At 44.2% G+C, this 21,258-nt stretch overlaps 1 protein-coding gene across 3 annotated transcripts in view; it reads left to right on the forward strand.

Moving 5' to 3' along the window:
• Window positions 1-21,258, forward strand: part of CAB39 (calcium binding protein 39) — an 84,570-nt gene that overhangs the window by 50,113 nt on the left and 13,199 nt on the right. For all 3 annotated transcript variants that reach the window (XM_049888428.1, XM_049888429.1, XM_049888430.1), the window contains exons 3-5: window positions 9,954-10,118; window positions 12,661-12,779; window positions 18,017-18,185. In XM_049888428.1, coding sequence (XP_049744385.1) covers window positions 9,954-10,118; window positions 12,661-12,779; window positions 18,017-18,185 — 453 coding nt within the window. The remainder of the gene's footprint in view (window positions 1-9,953; window positions 10,119-12,660; window positions 12,780-18,016; window positions 18,186-21,258) is intronic.

Raw genomic sequence — 21,258 nt, forward strand, 5'->3', positions numbered from 1 at the left:
TGAATTGACAGCAGTGGGTTTGGTTTTGGTTTTGTATATATTGCTCATTTTACTCTTGGGGTGTTTTTCTTTGAAGAGCAGTTTATATATTAAGGCTAGTTGTAATTTATAACTATTTAAAAATAGGGGGTGAGAAAGAAGGTAGCCCTGGCCTTGTGCCCTGACAGATAAAGCCCTGTACCATCCTCCATCTGAGTAGCCACTTGTCAGCCTTCATTTTCTGACACGAGGCTAGTTTAGATCTGTGGAGTAGATGGACCTTGTTGGATCTGGAGGAGGCATGAATGGAAGGGCTATGAGTACTTCAGGGACCTGGTCTGGAAGCCCTAATGGGTAAGTGAGCTGCTTCCTCTGTTGTTGTTGTTAGGTGCCATCAAGTCGGTTCTGACTCATAGCAACCGTGCACAACGGAATGAAACACTGCCCGGTCCGGTGCCTTTCTCACAATTGTTGCTGTGTTTGAGCCCACTGTTGCAGCTACTGTGTCGATCCATCTCGTTGAGGTTCTTCCTCTTTTTTGCTGACCCTCTACTAAGCATGACAAACTTCTCCAGGGACTGGTCCCTCCTGATGACATGTCCAAAGTACATAAAACGAAGTCTCGCCATCCTCCCTTCTAAGGAGCATTCTGGCTGTATTTCTCCCAGGACAGATTTGTTCATTCTTCTGACAGTCCATGGCATATTCACTATTCTTCACCAGCTTCCTCTAGTCTTCTAAAATTAAAGTTCTGCATCACTACTTTGCATCCAAGTGATGATCTCTGCCACAGTACAGTACTACACTGTTAAGTACTGTGAAAATATTGGATTTAAGGCAAGATATTTAACACAAAAACTGCGTTTTTGGGGAAGTCTTGAAATATGCCATTTGTACCAGTATTTGGCATGCTCATTGCTTATTTTTCCATCTCATTTTATTTTTAAATGGGAAAGCTGGGAGTAGAAAGTCTCACAGTCTTCTACTTAAGGAGGTTATTATAGATACTACACTTAAAAATTAGAATTGAAGTTACCTGCCTCCTCACCCTGGGACAAGGGAAGGTATTCTGATATATTACTGGTGGAGATGAGCATTGGGCGTGGACTTCGGAACATTGGTTACTGCTTAGTTTATCCTGTAGCTTAAATATTTTAATTAAAAAAATGTTTTTTTTTTTTTTTTTCCAGGTTTCAATTAAAAATAAAGTTGTTTTCAACCTTATATGTGGGAAGTCAGTTAGCCTCCATAGAGTAAGGTTAATATGCCTGGCCCCCCTGGCAGCTCAGGACTGAGCTTCTCAATGGGGGCCTTGATGCTGAGCAGCTCTCCCAAGCCGCAGGCCTCTGACTCTGCTCCACTGGGATGTCTCCACACTCCCATTGCTGATGGCTGCTTAGAAGAATTACATAGGGTGAATGACTTTTCAAAAGCCACAAGAAAAACTAATTAGAACTTAAACAAAATTCTATACCTCTCACCCAGACATGAAGCAGTGAGCTAGTCAGTAAGGCACAATCCACATCATTTTCCAGTCAAGCGAGTGGACTTGTCGTGAGGGGACTGTTCTCTCACATGCTTCTCTTTATGACCATGTATCTATAAAACAGTTGGCTCCTGTTAATAAAGCAGCATGTGCCCATGAAACATAATATGAGGCTTACTGGGCCATTTAAGTGTAGCTCCTATGTCTTGGAACACCATGTTCAACTGACAAAAACTTCCCAGACAGTTCAGCCAGTTAACTCGATAGTGAAGTCATGCCATGTATAAATCACCATCGTAGGCATCAGAATGTGAGTGTTACAGAGAAGTGTAAACCCTTTCCAAAGCCCTTAAATACGCCTCGGGGAGATGAGAGATACATATGAAGCTGTAACACTACAAGGCAAGGGACTGAAGCAGGGCAACAACACTGTAGGCCATCAGGGCAGGAGAGAGCCAAAGAGTGAGGGAAGCTTTCATGGACGCAGGCGCTCTGAGAGTGGAGATCAGAATTGTGAGCCTTCAGACTTTAAGGTTGGTTTGAGCGAAGACAGAAATGCCCAAGGTGAGAGAGTGAGGCCAGATGACAGGGCAACGAGAATTGGAAGACCTTTATTTGGAAGTTGAGATCCTAAGAATTAGAATGGATTTCAGCAGTCATCAGGCCCAGCACCATTAGTTACCTGATGGTCCAGTAAGACCCACATGATTTCTGTAGGGTCACACAACTGGTGAATTGCAGAGAGATGTGAGCAAGGCCGAGGACTTGTAGCTTAGAGGCCCTTCTCAACACACAGAGAGAGAAGTGTTAGCCTTGGCGCTGAGGAGGAAAGCCTCTTCTCGAAAGGATAAGGCAAAGAAAGAGGACTGGTGAACTTTTACAGACTTAGAGAATGGTTGCAAAGAACATCCCCAGATGTTTGCATCTTACATGATGGAAAACAGCATTGATACAATACTATTAACTAATCTATAGACTTTTTGTCAAATTTCATCAATTGTCCCAGTCTTTTTTCTGGACCAGAATCCAGTTCAAGATAACACACTGCATTTAGTTGTCATGTCTCCTTTAATCTGGGACACTTTCTCAGTCTTTGACTTTTTTTTTTTTTAATGGTGCTTTAAGTGAAAGTTTACAAATCAAGTCAGTCTGTCATACAAAAATTTGTGTACACCTCGCTATGTACGTCTAGTTGCTCTCCCCCTAATAAGACAGCACACTCCTCTTCTCCACCCTGTATTCCTCATGTCCATTCAGCTAGCTCCTGGCCCCCTCTGCCTTCTCATCTCCCCTCCAGACAGGAGCTGCCCACACAGTCTCATGTGTCTACTTGAGCCAAGAAGTTCACTCCTTACCAGCATCATTTTCTGTCTTATAGCCCAGTCCAATCCCTATCTGAAGAGTTGGCTTTGGGAATGGTTCCAGTCTTGGGCTAACAGGTCTGGGGACCATGACCTCTGGGGACCTTCTAGTCTCAGTGAGACCTTAAGTCTGGTCTTTTTATGAGAATTTGAGGTCTGCATCCCACTCCTCTCCTGCTCTCTCAGGGATTCTCTGTTGTGTTGCCTGTCAGGGCAGTCATAGGTTATAGCCTAGCACCATCTAGCTCTTCTGGTCTCAGGCTGATGTAGTCTCTGGTTTATGTGGCCTTTTCTGTCTGTCTTTGACTTTTACGATCTTAACACTTTGGAAAAGTACTGGGCAGTTATCATGATTGAATTCAGGTTATGGACTTTCAGCAAGAATACCACAGAACTAATGCCGTGTCTTTTCACTGCGTCGTGCCAGGAGGCACATGATGTCCGTGTGTCTCATTACCAGCCATGTCCCTTTGATCTCTTGGTTAAGGTGGTGTCTCCACTGTAAAAGTACTGTGTTTCCTCTTGTCATTCATAAATATTTTCAGGAGAGTAGGCATCTTTCTAAAAAGCTCCCCAGGTGATTCTAGTGTGGCAATAAGGTTGAGGCAGAAGGCTGCAGGAGGCTTGAGACATTAGGGTAGAATGAGGGGACTGAGGATGTTTTAATTGGAAAGTCTTGTCTCACCCAGAAGAAGTGAAGCTGGATGCTCAGGTGCAGAGTAGAGGAAAGGAGATTCAAGTGCCCTAAGGAACGTGGAGACGCTTTGAAATATTGGCTGCTAGGAGTTACTGGTTGGAAATTAGCCCTGTTTGAAGGAATGTCTCTGAGCTGGGTCGAGGGCAGTGGAGCAGCATGAAGTTTTAGTAAGGCAAGTGTGCACAGGTTCTGTCACTTTTTCTGCAGTGCTCAAAACCCTGGGAGCTGAAGGTAGGGCAAGTTCTCAGTAAAGGACACATAAGATGGTTTCCAGGAGCAAGAGACTTTGAGCCTTCCCAGAAGACTTTGACCTGTGCCGTCAAAAGCAGGTAGCATAGTCGTGAAGGAGCCAGCGAAGGGGGTAAAATGTGATGGTTTCAGCAGGTTGAAAAGAGCGTGTACAGTGTTTGAGGACCTGGAAGTGTGAATAGATTACTCAGAAGGTGGGAGGGGACAGGGAGGTGGCAGAGAGGAGGATGTGGTTGACAAAGTGCAGGCAGAGCAGAGATGGGGTCCGGGCATAGTTGTTTAATGTGGATGTTGAGGGAGGGGAAACCAAGTCAAGTCTAAACAAGACCAACCAAGTGTACTTGTTCCATGTGTGGTGTCCGCAGTAGTTCTTGCTGAATGAATCTCAGCTGAAAGGGCCTCATTTCTTGTGACATACTTCTTAAGCGTTGCTGGTCATCTTTAGGTACTACTTGGACTTTTTTCCTAACAAAAAACTTTGTTTTATCAACTTGTAATTGTCCGTGTAATGGGGAACAGACAGAAATCACAAATAGGTGAAATATACATAGAACTAAAAGTCATCAATTGAAATGGGAACTTAACCTCTCTCATTTTTCAGAACTCTAACAAATAATAAAGCTGATGAAGTTTAGTTTTTTTTATTTCATACTGGTGATTATTCTGTGTAGATGGTAATGATCATGGAAATGCCCAGAAAAAAGAACTAGAGGAGTCTGGAAGGCTCTTACCCGTCAATGCCATTGTCTGCTTCTGAGTAGCAGAGATTATCCCTTATAAATGTCACACCTCCATTCTTCAGGTTTGTACTTGGTCTTGTTTGTGGCACTGGTTTTCAAAGTGTGCTTGGGAGACCCACCTGCATCAGAATCACGTAGTTAGAAATCACTCTTAAAATTTGCAGGGGCAAGGATGTCTTGTGGAGAAGGGTTAAAGGGAGAAAGAGGCAGAAATGAGGAGATAAACCAGTTGGTATCAGCACAGAGAACATTTTGATGTATTTATCTCATCCCCCTGTATTTTTTTGCTTTTTTTCTTGCCCTTTTTTTAAAAACAAATGTAAAATATGGATTGTAAAAACATCCAAACAAGTCTGAAATAGACAAATACAGACTAAAACTGCCCTTCCTTATTCCTTTCCATAGGAATAAGTGTAAAATCACTGTGAGTTAGGTTGTAAATTCAGCATAGGGCAAATCACAACCGAATTTGCTTTTGGAAACCCCTAAATTGACCATAAACCAAAAAGAAAAAACAAACCCAGTGCCGTCGAGTCGATTCCGACTCATAGCGACCCTATAGGACAGAGTAGAACTGCCCCATAGAGTTTCCAAGGAGTGCCTGGCGGATTTGAACTGCCAACCCTTTGGTTAGCAGCCATAGCACTTAACCACTACACCACTAGGGTTTCCAAAATTGACCATACAGAACAGTATATAATGTAGGCATACTGTGTTTGAGACTGAACACAGCTGTATTTCCTCCAGCAGTGAAGCAGACTGCTCTTTCTTCAGGTGAACGCCAGACGCAGTTGTTGGCTTCCACTGGGCTCAGCTTGGGGAGGTGTCCACACTTTGAGTGGTACATGCTTGCCAGGACCCAAGCCCAGGGCATATGCTCATGAATTAAAATGGTCAGCATTATGAAATCAATCAGTTGGGCTCTTTCCTAGCTTCCCACCGTTAACTCTTTGTCAGGTAGACATTTGCTGTAATTCATTAGTTGGCCCCCTTCCTTTGAACTATACTTAATTGTTCACATCTCAGGTGATTTGTTTCTTTGCCTATTCTTAGAGAGAAGTCTGTTCTTATCCATTGCTGGACAGATATTTTGATTCCTAATTCTAACATTTTCCCCCTTTTTCTTTGTCAGTGGCTAGAAGCTGAGAGCAATTGTGGTCTTGCTTTGCCTATTCTCTGACCCAGCAGCCTGAGGGAAGCCAGGCGAAGGGAATAAGAGTTGGGCGTTTCTTTTCCCACTTGTGTGTGGTTGCCAGGAGTGGACCAGGTGGCAGTGCCCTTTTCTGGCCAGAGTAAGGGGTGGTTGCACGGGCTCTGCTTGGTGTAACGAGGCCTCCTTCTGGGTTTCTGCTGAGGTTGTTTTTGTTTGTTTGTTTTTTCCCTTTCAGCTTTCTTGGTGAGATGTTGCAAAGTTGTCTTTCCTTTCAGGTTCCTGTGTCCACACTACATCTTTTAGGAATTCCTTGACTTTATGGTAGGATACCATCACCCCTCCCTACATCCAGTCTTGATAGGCATTTTGTATCCCGGTGATAAGTATGCTTCTGTTTGGCCATTCACCAAGCGTGTTTGGAGCACTTGCCAGCACTTGGGCTCCCAGCAGAGACAGAAGAAAATAGAGCTTAACTGAGAAATCACAGGGAAAAATAGAATCATATACAACCATGAGAAATACTATGATGAAGAACGTGGCAGGAGGAGAATATATGATAGAATTTACCTAGAAAGACTTCTCTGAGGAAGTGACCGTTGAGCTGAGCAGTGATGGAAGGGTGGGAGTAGGCCAGGAGGTAGAGGGGGGGTGTGAGTGCAGAGAGCATTCTCGGCATAGGAAACCCCGTGTGCAGGGACCCTGAAGGAAGACCCGTGTGGCTGGGACGGTGGAGTATAGATAGCTTAGGGTAAGGTTAGAAAGATAGGACCAGGTCATGCAGGGCTGTGTAGGCCATATTAAGAAGGACTTTACTCTATCCTAAAAGTAATGGGCAACTATTGGAGGATTTTAAGCAAGGGAAGTGTCTGAATCATATTTGTGTTGCCAAAAGACCATTTTAGTTGAGCTCTGTGGAAAATGGATTGGAGGGGGTCAGAAGTGGTTACAAGGAAACCATTCAATAGCCTGTATAGTAATCCAGGCAAGGGTTAATGGGAACTTTTACTTGGGTGGTAATGCTAGAAAACCAAACCAAACCCATTACCATCGAGTCAATTCCGACTCATAGCGACCGTATAGGACAGAGTAGAACTGCCCCCGTAGAGTTTCCAAGGAGCACCTGGTGGATTCGAACTGCCAACCTTTTGGTTAGCAGCCGAACTCTTAACCACTGTCTTACCAGGGTTTCCGGCGATGGTAGAGAAGGGGGATAAATGGATGGATTTGGGAGACTTGGTGATAGAATTAGAAGGAAAAGTTGAGGATACTAAAGTTTCTCACGTGTAATAGCATCAACAGTGGGGTACAGGAGAATGATTGGGGCAAGACCCTGAGCTCTGTTTTTAGACGCGCTAGTTTTCAGGTGCCTTGAGACATCCAAGTGGAGATGTTTCAGGTCAGCAGTTGAATACTGAATACTGGTATGGACCTGGATTAGAGATAGCAGTCTGAGAGGCATCTGCATTTAGGTAGTAATTAAAGGGTGAGTGTGAGTGAGATCACTTAGAGATTACAGAATGAGGAGAAGGCCCAGTACCCTGCCTTGAGGAATTCCCAGTATTTAAATAGGCTAGTTGAAGAGGATGTGCCAAAAAGGAGACGGAGAAGAAACAAACAGAGAGAACCCAAAACCAAACCCACTACTGGGGAGTCGATTCTGACCCATACCAACTCTACAGGACAAGGTAAAACTGCCCCATAGGGTTTTCAAGGCAGTAAATTTATACTGAAGCAGATTGTCACACCTTTCTCCCACGGAGTGGCTGGTGGGTTCAAACCTCCGACCTTTTGGTTGGCAGCCAAGCGCTTTAACCACACACCACCAGGGCTGCTTCTACCAGAGAGATAAGAGGGGAAATTAAGGTGGTGATGATCACAGAGGACAAGGAAAGAGAGGTTTTAAAAGGAGGGCGTAGTCAACAATGTCGCATGCCACTGAGTGCTCACATGTAATAAAGACTGAAAATTGTATTTAGTGGCATATAGGTCGTTGGTGACTAGCCAAAAGCCGGTAAAATACTAGGTGTGGAAGCCAAGTTTAGGGGGCAAGGGGGTGACTGAAAAGCAAGAGGAAAGAGCAGATGTAGTCAGGTGTTTTGAGAGGTTTAATTATGGAGTGGGTACTAGTTGAGAGAGAGCTTATTTGACTTTGTTCATGGGATTCTTGGTCCTGCTTAAAAACTGATAGGGAAAAAATCAGTTGGGAGGAAAAATTGAATATATGAGGAGATAACAGATGACATAAGTTCCTGAGAAGGTAGGACAGCTGGGATCCAAAAGGAAGTAGAGGATTAATATGGGTAAATGAGTATATGGGTAGCAGGTGATGGAATTTCCCTCCATGTTGAAAGGAAAGGAGGGGACGTTACAAGTTGCCATTCAGCCCAGAAAACAATAAATAGCTTTCTGATTATCTCCGTGCATTTCTCCTTCCTTCTTCCTCATGCACCTTTCGCTGTCAGAAGAGAGCATAGAGTAGGGTTTGAATCCAGATTCAGAATCATGTAATGGCTTCACAGAAGAGCATAAACTGAGTGAGGTGTGTGAAAAGTTGCTGAGGAATTTCAAAACTTCAGTTCAGCCAGAGGAGTAGAGGTTGCTGAGACCTACTATTCAGGGCCACTGGTGTAAAATCAACAGATAACACACTCAGAAAACATTTATTGACTACTTACTAAGTGTCATGTTCTTCCCTGTCAAAGAGAATCCTCTTAAGAATTAATAAAGGAGAGCTGAAAAAGCAACACTTCTAATTAGATTATAAGAAAACACTGCAGCTAAACTTTTAATCTTCTGGCCCAGAAAATTTACATTCTTGGGTACTTAAATTTGAATATGGGGTGATAAGCTGCTGTCAGAAATCTCTGAGGCATTACAGAGAATAAGATAGTAACGGTAGACCGCAAAGGGTAAAGAAAAACTCTGCTTAACATTGATTCTGAGTAAGGTTTCCCAGTGGAATTATTAGGAGGATGATTTCTAAGTATTTAAAGAAGAAAATAGACTCACGGTCTCCTCAACTTACGGAGACCACCGGCTCTGCCTGGCCTTCCCTCTCTGTGCTGTGGCCTGCAGACAGTAAGCTAGGGCAGGTGTGAGGACCACCTCATTTGTTTGCCTTCTCTCAGGAATCGCTGTCCTGAACTGCCTTAAGTCCAGTGTCTAAAAGTCATTGTTTCATATATTTTATCCTATTTTTAGTCTTTTTGGAGGGAGTGGGGAAGTCACGCTGCTTCCTATTCCTCCATCTTGGCCAGAGTGGAAGCTCTTTAATGCTGATTGTCTTAGTCATCTAGTGCTGCTGTAACAAAAATACCTCAAGTGCGTGGCTTTAACAAAGAGAAATTTATTTCCTCACAGTAAAATAGGCTGAAAGTCCAAATTTAGGGTATCAGCTCCAGGGGCAGTCTTTCTCTCTCTGTCAGCTCTGGAGGAAGGTCCTTGTGATGGATACATCAGTCTTCCCTTGGTCTGGGAGCATCTCAGCACGGAGACCTCAGGTCCAAAGGATGTGTGCTCTGCTCCCCACACTGCTTTCTTGGTGGTATGAGGTCCCTGTCTCTCTCTGCTCGCTTCTTTCTTTTATATCTCAAGAGGTTGTCTTAAGGCACGATCCAATCTTGTAGATTGAGTCCTGCTTCGCTAACACAACTGCCACCCATCCTTCCGCATTAACATCATAGAGGCAGGATTTACAACAGATAGAAAAATCACAGGACACTGGGATCCATCACCCAGCCAAATTGATACACACATTTTTGGGGGGGACACAGGTCAGTCCATGACACTGGCACCTTAGCTTTGTAGTCAAAGCCTTTTCAGCTTCATTTTCCACTCTCTCCCTTCCTCTGTCCACATCTCTCCTCTGCCACACGCTGTTCTTCTCTCTCTCGCTTATCCCTGGTTCATGCGTTCCTTTCCCCCGAATCACCTTTTCCCCAATATTTTGTCAGAGTCTCTCTGTTCTCAGGGTCTGCTCGATCCCCTCTTCCGTGACATCCCCCCATTCAAAGAGGAATTGAAGTCCCTGGTTGAGCCTTTTCTCCCTGTCCTGTGTCTGTCAGGGTTTCAGTGTACGTGTTGCCTATACGTCGGCCTTCCCTGCGGAGCATGCGTGTGGGCTCCACACATGCTCCTGAGGGTAGGGTCGGGGTGTGCCTGCCCTTGGGTGTTGTGCGTAGTTCTGTAGGTGAGAATAGAGACAGGAGGTATTTAACAGAGGGAGGCATGTAGGATGGTTTTTAGAATGTTTTTTTTCTCCTCCCCCCCCCCACCCCTTCAAAACCAGGCTACAGAAGAAGTTTCCAAAAACCTGGTTGCCATGAAGGAAATCCTGTACGGCACAAACGAGAAGGAGCCACAGACGGAGGCAGTGGCACAGCTTGCTCAGGAGCTTTATAACAGCGGCCTTCTCAGCACCCTGGTTGCCGACTTACCGCTCATCGACTTTGAGGTGGGAAGTCAGTTTCTTACTTTTCAAAAACAATCTTTTTCCATGTATTCTCTCCTTGGAAGCTTCTTCGGGTTCCTGGTGAGCCCTCGGCACAGGGGTTCCTGCCCTCTGGATGCCTGCTTGGCTGCCTGCCTTGTTCGCAGAACCAGGGCAGGGACCCATGGGGGTTTCAGGCCCGTCCCAAGGCTTCTACCCCCTATTTCACCACATCGTATATGAAGTTCCTTAGGTAGTCACCGTGCCCTTTTATTTAGGCTATATTTAAGAAACAGCTGTTAAATCTTGGAGCACTATAGCGGATTGCGGAAATCCTCGTGGCGTAGTGGTTAAGTGCTGTGGCTGCTAACTGAAAGGTGGGCAGTTTGAATCCACCAGGCGCTCCTGGGAAACTCTATAGGGCAGTTCTACTCAGTCCTCTAGGGTCGCTTTGAGTCAGAATCGACCCAGTGGCAGTGGGTTTGGGTTATTTGGTTTTTATAGTGAATTGCATATAATTCATTTGCCCCTGGCTCTTAAAAAATAAATAATCTAAAGAAGATCATAGAAAGTTAGAATTTTAGAGGTAGATGAGCTCTTAGAGAAAGTCCAGTTAGTTACACAGTAGAAATTGTGAGAGTTGGAACTGGATGGAGCTGCCGTGTTTTTATGGGTCTTGCAAGTTTTCTGCCTTCGACCGGGTGCAGTTTTAACACTTTCCTGTCACATTTAGTGGAAAATATGTGAGTTTTCCTTATCTCACAGGCTTCCTCCTTCCACAGGTTCCAGCTTTTGCAGATTTGCTATATCTATTTTATAGCAGAGACCATAAACCTTTGCCTCACATGGGTTTTGTTTGCTCAGCAGTGCTTTCAGATTTTTTAATTCATATAACACTTAAAGAGCAGATTTTATATGCAGTTCTCAGTTTCTCATTTCTTTGTCTCAGGCAACGCTGGGCCTGTAGTCCTCTGTGGCCCCTCACGGAGCCCAGCAGCAGCCAGCCTCCACACGGGGCCTCCACAGACAGCACAGCTTGCTTTCTCCCGAGGGGCCGGCGAACCCCTGTGCGTTTCTTGCCTGGCCCTGGGAGGCATTTGGGATTGTTGCTTAAGCTTTCACAGCTGGGTCATGCCATGTTAAATAACGGTGAATTTAACCGTGAGAATAATGGTCTGAATGAAGGCGCTAGCTCAGTCAGGGGGCATATGTGGTACTGCGGGGTCTGGCATGGTGAGGTACAATCTTCCCTCTGCCTCTTTGTTGTGGGTGTGCTTTCTTTTAAGCCCCAGAGTTTATCAGCCTGAGTGACTACGTGTCTGTACAGATGTTTCAGGGGAGAAAATGATAGACAAGTAACCAGATTAAATTTTGAGGAGGGGTGGGAGGGTGTGGTTCATAGATTATTAGAATATAATATACTGTTAATAACAAATATTAATAACAAAATTTTTTTATCGAGAGAAGGTAAAGTTTTATTTCTATCCTACTGTAGAGCAAATAGAAGAACTAGGTTATTTCAGTGTACATAGCTGATTTCATGTATTATTAATAGTGCGTCAAATTCTAACAGTTTTTATTTCCTCTGAGAAGCTGGGCACCGGCTGAAACATCTAGTTCCTCCTTTGTCAGCCTCTACCCACCTTGCTTCCCAACCTGGACACAGAATTTAATATTCATTTGGAACTTTGGAGACATCAATCTAAAAAAAAAAAAGCGTGTGCCCTTGAGACCAGTTCTTAGAGATTTCATCTCTGGTCCTGACGTGATGCCCCGAGGTGATCTCCCTGTGTGCGCTTCAGGCTGGGTGCTGGAAAGCTGGCACATTGCTCGCTTCCCTGCAGGCTGGTCAGCCATTCCAGAGCACCTCTTAGAGCTCAGTTTCCCGTTTGTTAACTTCTCACGCAGCTTTTTGCTTGTAAGGTTCCACAGATGGCAACAGTATCCATCTGTTTGCTTAATAAAATACAGTGAAGTAATTAAGTTCTGATCCTGCGATACTTCGCACCTTCCTTATTAATCCGCATAAAGTTTTTCCTAAGGAGACCTAGTCTAGGGGGGCAGGAGGTGTCTACCTGCCATTAAAGCTAAGCTGCTGACAGAACGTCTTCCGTGTTACTAGCAGGGTGCAGTTCCCTTCCCTCTCCCTCCATCAGGTAAAAGGAAAGTAGTGGTTACCACGTGAGCATCATCCTGGTAGAAGCTGCTGGTTCCTTTAGGAAGGATTCAGGTCCCTGTACGTTGTGAGCCTGTAGCAGGGTTTTGTTGTTCGTATCTCAGTCAGCATTATTCTGAGTTAGACATGTTAAAATAATACATGGAATGTAGTGAGATTTCACTTTGTCAACACATTGTTCTTGTTAAAAATAGTCAGCTATTAAAACTTAGAATTTGGAATTGTAAATAAAGAGATAAAACAAGAAAATAATGTTTATGAATGTGTTAAAGTCAGATATTCAGTGACAGCTATAAATATACAATGCCTTGATTTGAGTGTATTTGGGAGGGCAGGTGGGTGTTTTTACGTTTAGTCAGATAAATATTTTAATGATTGTGTTCCTAATAGGGCAAAAAAGACGTGGCTCAAATTTTCAACAATATTCTCAGAAGACAAATTGGTACAAGAACTCCTACAGTTGAATACATCTGCACCCAACAGAATATTTTGTTCATGTTATTGAAAGGGTATGTACCATGTAATAAAATTTATATTCTTAGTTCAAAAATAAAAGAAAGATTACCTTGATCAAAGCCAGGGGGTGAATGTGGGGGAAGCATTGTTGTCTGTGGTTTGGTCAGCTCATTTTTCACAAATCGTGAATAAACTCATCTCCTTAGAATTCAACCTCTGAGCTAAATTGAATCTGAAAATGCCCAACTAATGGAAGTTTTATGTTAGGTGATTTCTGGGCCTTAGAATTCACGAATCAAACATGACTGAAGAAAGAAAACAAGGTGTCTGTGGTCTTATTTCTATTCTGGAAGATAAAACATTTGAATTTTGTTAAAATGTCCGTTAAACCGTGTGTTTAAAGGCCTCCCTGGGTGTTGGTGCACACTGTAAAGGAGATAAGAGCTGCCTAGGAGAGGAAGCCTGAGGGCCAGGTAGCTTCCCTTTGTTAAGTCAACCCAGGCTGTGTTGATGAGGCCACAGCCTTTGCTGATAACTGTGTGTGGCCATTTTCTACTAGACCCACTTAATTTGGTAATTCACAGTGCATCTTCCTGGAGCTAGTATTGGCCTAAGCAGACATTTACGTTTGAGTAGTCTGTCAGTTTAAAAAACAAACAAAACCAAAAAAGCCTAAAAACTAAAACTTTGAAAACACAATTCTTCTTCCTCGTCACTGAGCCTCCCTGATTGGAGAGTAATCACCTGCGGTTCACACCCTGGGGATGGTGTGCGTCCCTTTGTCCCTTTGTCCGAGCATTTGGGTTGTTCTGTTAAATTGGTGGGCAGACATGTGACTGGCATGAGCTCTGACGTGAATCAGCTTGCTCTCCTACCCCTCGCTTTATAGCTTGCCTCATTCTGATCCCTATCTCTGCGGTTTAACACTCCCCCAGGTTCAGGCTTGTTTAGGCAAAGCATGAGTCGGTGTACGTGCTGCTTTCAGGTATTCGGTTTCTAAGCCTCCGTGGTGCTGCTGCTTCAGATGGTGGTATATGGCGCTTTTGGCGTCTGAGTGTTTGCTGTATCAATCCAGCGTTGCATGTGTGAACAGGTAGTGGGGAGTCTGCAATGTTGGTGCTCTCAGAGCGGCTTTCACATGACTTGGTGTGTTTTTAAAGCCAGTATTGCTTTTTCCATAGAAGCCAATGTTTATTAAAATTCCATAAATTAGTCAACACTACCGCAATTTCCTTTAGAGTTTTTCTTTAGAGTTTACTTTAGCCGGAAGCACCATACGAACATTTTAAAATGCAAGTTGAGATACAATTTAAAGAAAAAGTTTTCAGCTCTCATCTGAGCTAGCCAGAGCACTCAGCCAGGGAAGAGAGGAGGAGAAAGATGGAGATGCAACTGGTGTGGGATCCAGTGGGAGCTTTCCCCTCCCCCTTTAGCCTTTATGGTGGAAAATACACATCAAACGAGAGGGAATAATACAGTCATCACCCAGCTCCAACATTGTTAACATTCTCTTATCCTTGTTTCACCTGTTCCTTGCTTCCTTGTGTTGTCACCCACATGTAACACCACTTCAGTGTGCCTCCCTAACACACAGTACCTATCAGGATTTTTTCTTAACGTAGTCACAGCACCAGCTACAAACCCGACAGTATCTAATGCCCAGTCACTTTTTACATTTCCTTGATGTCCACAAAAAGGTCATTTAACAATTTGTTTCATTTAGCTCAGATTCCAAAGAAGGCCTACAAGCTGAATTGGATTGATATGACCCTTAGCTCTCTTTTCGTCTATAATAACTACCTGCCTGCCTTCTCTCCCCACCCCCCAACACTTTCTTTTTTTTTTTTTTTTCATTTTTGCCATTGGTTGAAGCAGCTGGGTCATTTGGTAGAAAAAGCCCCTATTTTGGATTAGCATCCCTGAGGTTTCGTTTAACATGCTCCTCTATCCCCTTATTTCTTCAAATTTGTGATTAGATCTAGGTCTTCGTATACTGCGCTTCATGTGTCCATGCTGTGTACTCCCTATCGGGCGACACTGGTGGTCCCATTGTAGTGAGGAGAGTGATCGGTGGGTTCAGGTGCTGTCAGTCTGGCCTGCCCATTATACAGTTTCCCATCAGCCTGTCACCTGCTGACACATTTAACACATGGGGAAAGGATGAGAGCATTAGGAGATTCTGAATCCAGGTGAGGACCCTCAATGGATAGTGAAGTCAGCAGGTGACAGGTTGATGGGAACCTTTCTTCACCAATGACTTAGTTATCCCAAAAGACAAGCAGTGTGAAAAAGACAGAATAAATGCTTGATTCTTTCCCTTTATCAATTTTGACTTTAACGAGTATGCTATTGTTTCAAGCATCACTGTGAACTGAAGTTCATGTCCGAATCGCCCCTTAGGTAGGCCAGTGGGAGCTTCTTCAGGGTGGTTCCCGTGTCCTTTTGTCAGAACTCCATTAGTCTTTACTAGCTTCCTTACTTTCTGGCTCAAGGTGTCCCTTGTTCATTTTGTACTCTTACTGCCTCAGACCTGGAACAGGTCAAAGAGCCTTTTGACATTTTGTACTTCAGTTGATTAATTAGTTTAGACTACTTCCATACAATGTAATCATCTGCTTAGGCTATAAATACTTTGATGTTAGATATTTTGGGAGCCCTGATGGTGATGGTTAAGCCCTCAGCTGCCAACCAAAAGGTCAGTGGTTCAAACCCACCAGTCATGGGAGAAAGATGTGGCAGTCTGCTTCCATACAGACTTACAGCCTTGGAAACCCTACTGGGCAGTTCTACTCTGTCTTATAGGGTCATTATGAGTTGGAATCAACTCAAGAGCGACAGGTTTGATGTGCTTTGTTTTGTTTTGTTTTGTTTTAAATACTGCCAGTAGGAGTCCTCGTGGAGCAGTGATTAAAGTGCCTAGGTGCTAACCAAAAGGTCAGGGATTCAAACCTACTAGCTGCTCCCTGGGAGAAAGATGTGGCAGTCTGCTCCCATAAAGATTTACAGCCTTGGGAACCCTGTGGGGCAGTTCTACTCTGTCCTGTAGGGTCACTATGAATCAGAATCAAGTTGATGGCATGGGTTTGGTTTTGAGTTTTGTACTGCCAATGAGTAGCCTTGGTGGAGCAGTGGTTAAGGGCACTCAGCTCCTAACTGAAAGCAGTATAAAACCAAAACCAAACCCACTGTCAAGTCGATTCCGACTCATGGTGACACCGTAAGACAGAGTAGAGCTGCCTCAGAGTTTCCAAGGAGTGCCTGGTGGATTCGAACTGCTGACCTTTTGGTTAGCAGCTGAACCTCTTAACCACTACGCTACCAGGGTTTCCAGTATAGCTCCCCCAAAATATTTAACATGAAAGTAGTTATAGCCACAGCAGACAATTCAAACCCACCAGCCAAGCCACCCCATGGGAGGAAGACGTGGTGGCAGTCAGCTTCCGGAAAGATTACAGCCTTGGAAACCCTGTGGGGCAGTTCTGTTCTGTCCTGTAGCATTGCTGTGAGTCAGAATCGACTTGAGGGCAGTGGGTTTGGTTTTTTGTTATACAGCCAAATTTTAGTATGCATTTAAAAATATGTAATCTTGTTGCTGGTGTTACACTGCATTTGGAGGCAAAAGTGTGTTTTTTGAGGTTTTTTTACTGGCAATTTAAATGTTAATGTGCTTTCTACTCTAGTGCTAATAGATTGTAGAGCATAACCATTTGCCTTGTACTCACTGGTTTATGGTTTACTCATTTAAGGCAAGCTTGACAAGCCTTCATCGAAACCTGCCCAGCTTGTTATACCAAACTGTCTTTCCCCTTGTCCTTCTCGTCTCCTGCCTACTAAAGATTGGCCATTTTGTGACAAACATTCTGATCCACCCAAGAGCCAGTCAGCGTCTAGGTTCCAAGCCATAGTGATGCAAAAGAATGTTGCTCTCTGATGAGCATGGGCACAACCAAAGATAGTGAGTGAGTCCTACAGGACTTCACAGGGAAACTGCAGGTTTGGTGGGTAAGACAAAGGTTAGCGAAAGAGATGGGGCTTAAGGTGGTTTAGAATTTGCAGGAAAACCCTGGTGGCATAGTGGTTAAGTGCTACGGCTGCTAACCAAGAGGTCACCAGTTCAAATCCACCAGGCGCTCCTTGGAAACTCTGTGGGGCAGTTCTACTCTGTCCTGTAGGGTCGCTATGAGTCGGAATCGACTTGACAGCAATGGGTGGGTTTTGGAATTTGCAGAGACAGAAAAAGAGAGAAGACATCCTACTGGCATGTCACTGAGGACAAAGGCACAGGGGCAGGAGTGGTTACAGTGTGATTGGCCACAATAAGGAGAACATCCGGAAGCTTTATGACAGTGGGAGATGGCATTGTCCCAGAGGAGTAGGTCTGATGAGGGGAAGGCTGGACAGCCAGCCCAGGGGTTTGCCTTTATTTGATTAGCGAGAGGCAGAGTCTTAAGCTCAGAGTGGGAAGCGCTATTGCTAGGCTTGTGTGTAGGGTGCATTTGTTAAGGCAGAACTTGAACAAAGACGCTGACTAGGAGGCCATTGCATGGTTCTGGGTGTGAATCGATGCAGCTGTGGAAGGGAGAGAGAAAATGAACATAAGATGTTTCAAAGCACCACTTGATGGCGACACTGAAATGGGAAGATACGGAGTAGATAAAGGAAGGCATAGAACTGTGCTATCCAGTACAGTACCTCCAAACCATGTACAATTACTTTTTTCAATTAATATAGCTAAGAACAACAGCAGCATGTTGCTGAGAGTCTTGGAAATAGCATTCTGGGTACTGGATCAAAGCAAAGCAGAGATGCTGTGTGCTTGAATAGGCCTGTTGAGATACTGTGACTTTCTGAATTTGGGTTCATCTTTTTAAATATTTATAAATTTAGAACAAAATCGGGCTTTGTTTGTTTGTTTTATATTTTGATTCAGCTTTTAGTTGAGAACACCACATGTAAAACTAACCCCTACGTGTGGTGGTGTGACCTCATTATTACTTTTCAGATCTTTTAGCTTAAACAGTGAGCTGTTGTTACACCGTCACTCTGTGTTTGTATGTGTGGTCATTGGCTGTTACTTCCTTTGGGATGAAGCAGTCATCACCAACTAGAGTGTGTGTGTACACTGTAGTGTAAACTCTCCTGAGTGTGTGTTCCTCTCTGAGAGAAAAATGCCCATTGTAACTGCTGTTTCACGTGGCTACTTAATCGGGATGTGTGTCTGAAAACTTCTGTTCAAAAGATTCAGAGTGGCCCGTGTTGGAGCAGTCACACTTGTTTTTTCTTTTTGCAGGTATGAGTCTCCAGAAATAGCTCTAAATTGTGGAATCATGTTAAGAGAATGCATCAGACATGAACCGCTTGCAAAAATCATTTTGTGGTCAGAACAGTTTTATGATTTCTTCAGATATGTGGAAATGTCAACATTTGACATAGCTTCAGATGCATTTGCCACGTTCAAGGTAACGTTTATCAAAACGGTACAATTCCAAACAGACTTGCAAGTCAGATATCCAGGCATGCTGCTTTTCCTAAGCCAGTTCTGCCCTCCTAGTTTACACACAGCTGCCCTCTAGTGGGAAGAGAGAAGATAGAGTTTACATGTGTTTGTGTGGCTCAGGTTTACGCAGGGCGTCACATCCTAAAAGGGGTGGAGAAGTTAGATTCTAAAGTCTGTCTTACAGGCAACAGTCCTGTGTGGTCAAAATGATACTTTAAAATTACCTGTTAAGTACAGGGTACAGGTTATACAGCTATACAGCAAGTCTAACAACAACATACTGCAGCAGTGCCTTTGGTTAAGCACCAGATGAAGACGTTCGCTTCTGTTCAGGGGCCGTCCTGGTTTGAAATACACGTGTTCAAATGCAAGCACATTTAGGACAGAGATGTCCACATTGTGACCGACTGAGGGAGCAGCGGGCTCCCTCTCTCATCTCATGCTCACGCCAGAGCACATTTATTACCGTGGGAGGCAGAACCAGCTGCGCTACTCAAATCCTCTACCCCCGCCCCCCGCCCACCTCACCTCCCTTGTTAGACGGTTGTATAAATTATAGGAACATATGATGCAACTCTATTGTATAACATGCACATTTTTGTTTTTAATTGCAAGGTTCTATGCTGTTTAAAGTATATAAATAAAGCGGTACTCTTTATTGTTTTCACGGTGGGGACAAGCCTTTATATGCTATGTTCCTTATATGAAATGCCTGATCTTCACAGACTTCATAAGTGAATATTGAGAGCTATTATTTTAATATAATCAGAATTCAGTGTACTAACACATAGACTACCATGCTCAAAACCATGAACACTCTGACAGTGAGAAGTGGCCGCTTTTCTTATGACGACTCAGTTTTATATTTATACAGAGCCTCTGGGAAAATACATGCCTCAGCCCTTAAGATGGGGTGAAAGCCTAAGATGGGGTGAAAGCCTGGGGGACCTGGTCATGAGGGTTTCACATTAAACGAGAATAAGGTGTAGGAGGTGCCCAGTGATTTCTGTCCCAAAACAATTAAAAAGGGTGTCAGAAGCATTAGGTAAGACCTCAGATATTTATATGTCAGCACGCAAAGCAAAACGAAGTGAATTGAGATTATAACATAGAGTGGAAAATATGATGGCTTAGGTATCTTTGAAATTGATGGGATAGGACTCATGATTAGAAAGAATACACAGATGGAAGGGTGTCCCCCATTCAAAAGCAGCAGACCTGTTAGGATGGAAGGTGTAGTAGCACCGTGTGTCAAGAAGATAGACCTGTGTGGAAGGAAAGCCATGTGCCTGAGGGGGGAACACAGGGGCACAGGAGGGAGAGAGGAGCGGCTGTGGTGTGGGGAGAATGCACCCAGCCCCCAGCCACACAGAGGGCATGGATGATACACTCCTAGCACAGATGGCAAGATTCGCCAAGAGGTGAGATACGCCGGTCATATAAGTCACAATATGGGACAAAGTCTTGATTGGCCTTGCTGATAATTTCATCTCAATTCAGATGGCTTCTTTGAATTAAATTCTCACCAAGGAGATGATGATCACGAGGGAGTAATTATAGGAAAAGCAACCCTGTCAGGTCATGGTTGCCAGGAAGGGAAGGACGGCCAGAGCCAGGCAGGTAGTGTCTACTTGAAGAAGGGAGACTTCACAAAGCCACTTAGGGTTCTGTGCATGAGCTATAGAAGGGAGAGTCTTAAGAAGCTAACTTGGATTGTGTATCCCAGGGGATCGTGATTACATAGAAAGGGGAGAGCTATTTAAAGAGGCACCTGAACAGAGAGCTGTCCCAGAGATAAAACGAAGTCACTCCCATAAGGAAGACCATATATGTGAAAGAGGTACAGACCTACCATCGTCATCTCTGGATGGCTAACCTACCAGACCCACCTGAAGCTGCTTTCCTCCTCCTCTGTGAAAGGAACTGCAGTCAGAGCCAGGGGAAGGACCAGCGGCTAGCCCCCAGCTTTCACCGCTGCACGCCAAAGGTGCCCGCGTGGAGGACGGAGAGCGGCTCGTCTCCTGGTTGGATTCCATCACGCGGCAGAGAATGACGTCTGTGTCATGGAAAAAGAGACTGGCTGTGTGGTGCTGCTCTCCTTTAAGAATGTGACAAGAGCCATCTCCCCAGAAAATGCACTCTGCACACAGACGTTTTCAGACAAATGCAGCTCAGCCATAGCCCTGGAGTGAAAGCCCCAGAACAGGTGCTGAGTCTTAAGGGAAATTAAAGCTACCTGCTCTGAGTATCTCTAATAGTCTTGGCATGAAGGAATGGGTACTGAGATAAAAAAGGGCCAGGTATCGTTAGTGATTTTTTTTTTTTTTCTTTTTTGAAGAATTAAGTAGATGGGGAGGGGCATCAGAAGGCCAACATGTATATTTCCAATCTTCCAGTGTAAAAGAAGGTAGACTTCCCAGAGAGGCTAGTGGAGCTTAGAGCTTGATGTTACTCCCATGTAAGGTTCTAGAAAGTATTTCTAAAGAGATGATTTCTGAGCGTTTTGGAAAGGAAGCTGTGTACCCACAGCTAACATGGATTCATTAAGAGTAGGTTCAGCCCTATTAATCTCATAGATGCCAATAGATCAGGGTGGGTAAGAGTGTGGCTGCCTGGGTTCATATCCCAGCTCAGCCAGTGATTTGTAGCCTCAGTTTCCTCACCTGTAAAATGGGGGTAATAATGCTAGTCTGTCAGGATTATTGTGCCTCTGCACAGTATGTGTGCAGTGAATAACTATTAAAATTACCCTTTTGTGACGATGAGACTATGCTAGACATTGGATACTTACACAGATATATCCTCATGGAAACAACAGAAAAAGATGAGCTAGATGGAGTTTCAGTATAGTAGACACACGACTGTTTGAATGCTGTATCCACAAAGTGCTGGCGGATGGATTGCTGTCACCCTGGAAAGAAGTGTCCATTAGGCCCCCGCTCAGCCCTGTCCTTTTGGACATTTTCATTAGCAACTTAGATAAAGGGTGACAAGGCATACTTCTCAAACTGATAGCTAATAGCCATGATAGGAAA

Source organism: Elephas maximus, chromosome 6 (assembly GCF_024166365.1).
Source record: "Elephas maximus indicus isolate mEleMax1 chromosome 6, mEleMax1 primary haplotype, whole genome shotgun sequence".
NCBI lineage: Eukaryota > Metazoa > Chordata > Mammalia > Proboscidea > Elephantidae > Elephas > Elephas maximus.